This window comes from Vollenhovia emeryi, unplaced genomic scaffold, assembly GCF_000949405.1.
Source record: "Vollenhovia emeryi isolate VEMERY1.0 unplaced genomic scaffold, V.emery_V1.0 DF942198.1, whole genome shotgun sequence".
In the NCBI taxonomy this organism is placed as follows: Eukaryota; Metazoa; Arthropoda; class Insecta; order Hymenoptera; family Formicidae; genus Vollenhovia; species Vollenhovia emeryi.
The window spans coordinates 3,005-4,051 of record NW_011964168.1 but is presented as its reverse complement, the minus strand read 5'-3'; the positions used below and the strand labels follow the sequence as shown (position 1 = coordinate 4,051).

The following is a 1,047-nucleotide window of genomic DNA, read 5'->3' as shown; positions in this document are numbered from 1 at the left end:
TGTCTGGGTGCGAGCGATTAACACAAGGAGAAGACAGCAAGGGGCTTTTTACAATCTTTTTCAAGAAATAAAACAGATCAGCAAATGTTCCATAAGTATACAAGTATGACACTGCCAACATTCGAGCACTTGATGGACATTGTTAATCCAAGCTTAACGAAACGAAGTCCACGGGCACTTGAACCAGAGCAACGAGTTGCTTTGACATTGCGGTATATGTTCAGATCACTAACAATATGTGTAAAAACATTTTATAATTAAAACAATTAAACTTCTTTATTTTCAACTTAACTGACAAATGATATAAAGGGTTCACAACGAACCTTTTATATCATTTGTCAGTTAAGTCGAAAATAAAGAGGTTTAATTATTGTATTTATACACTAACGAAAAAATTACCTCTTATTGAATTTATAATTAATATCATATTATTGATAATGATGTTACAGATTTTTAATTGGAGACAAAGTTCCAGCAATTGCTTTTGCCTATCGTGTTGGTCTATCAACCGTACATAAAATAGTTAAAGAGACATGTGACGTATTTGGAAGACTTCTTGATCCTATCTATCTACGACCTCCTTCGAGAGAAGAATATTTACAAATTGCTGAAGGTTTTTGGAAATTATGGAATTTTCCATATTGCTTGGGGGTAATTGATGGAAAACACGTCGATGCTCAATGCCCCCCCAATTCTGGTTTTTTGTATTTTAATTATCACAAACGATACAGTATCGTGCTTATGGCTGTGTGTGATCACAACTATAAATTCACTTTAGTCGATATTGGGTCTATGGGGAAGAACAGTGATGCGGGAATTTATGGAAACAGTGACTTGAATGTAGACAATGGGATGCTGGATATTCCAAAAGGAACTAGTTGCTTAAGCGGAACCGATATACAAGTGCCTTATTTTTTTATTGGGGATGAAGCATTTCCCATTGGAAAGCATTTGATGCGGCCATATTCTGGACGGTATCTGGGAGAATGCAAAAATATATTCAATTATAGACTTTCGCGAGCTCGGCGTATAATAGAAAATACGTTT

At 35.2% G+C, this 1,047-nt stretch overlaps 1 protein-coding gene across 1 annotated transcript in view; it reads left to right on the top strand.

Annotated features, from left to right (window-relative positions):
- Positions 1-6: 6 nt before the first annotated feature.
- LOC105569729 overlaps positions 7-1,047 on the top strand; it is a 1,850-nt gene continuing 809 nt past the window's right edge. The window contains exons 1-2 of the mRNA XM_012026414.1: positions 7-212; positions 450-1,047. Of these exons, the coding sequence (XP_011881804.1) occupies positions 85-212; positions 450-1,047 (726 nt within the window). The 5' untranslated portion in view covers positions 7-84. The remainder of the gene's footprint in view (positions 213-449) is intronic.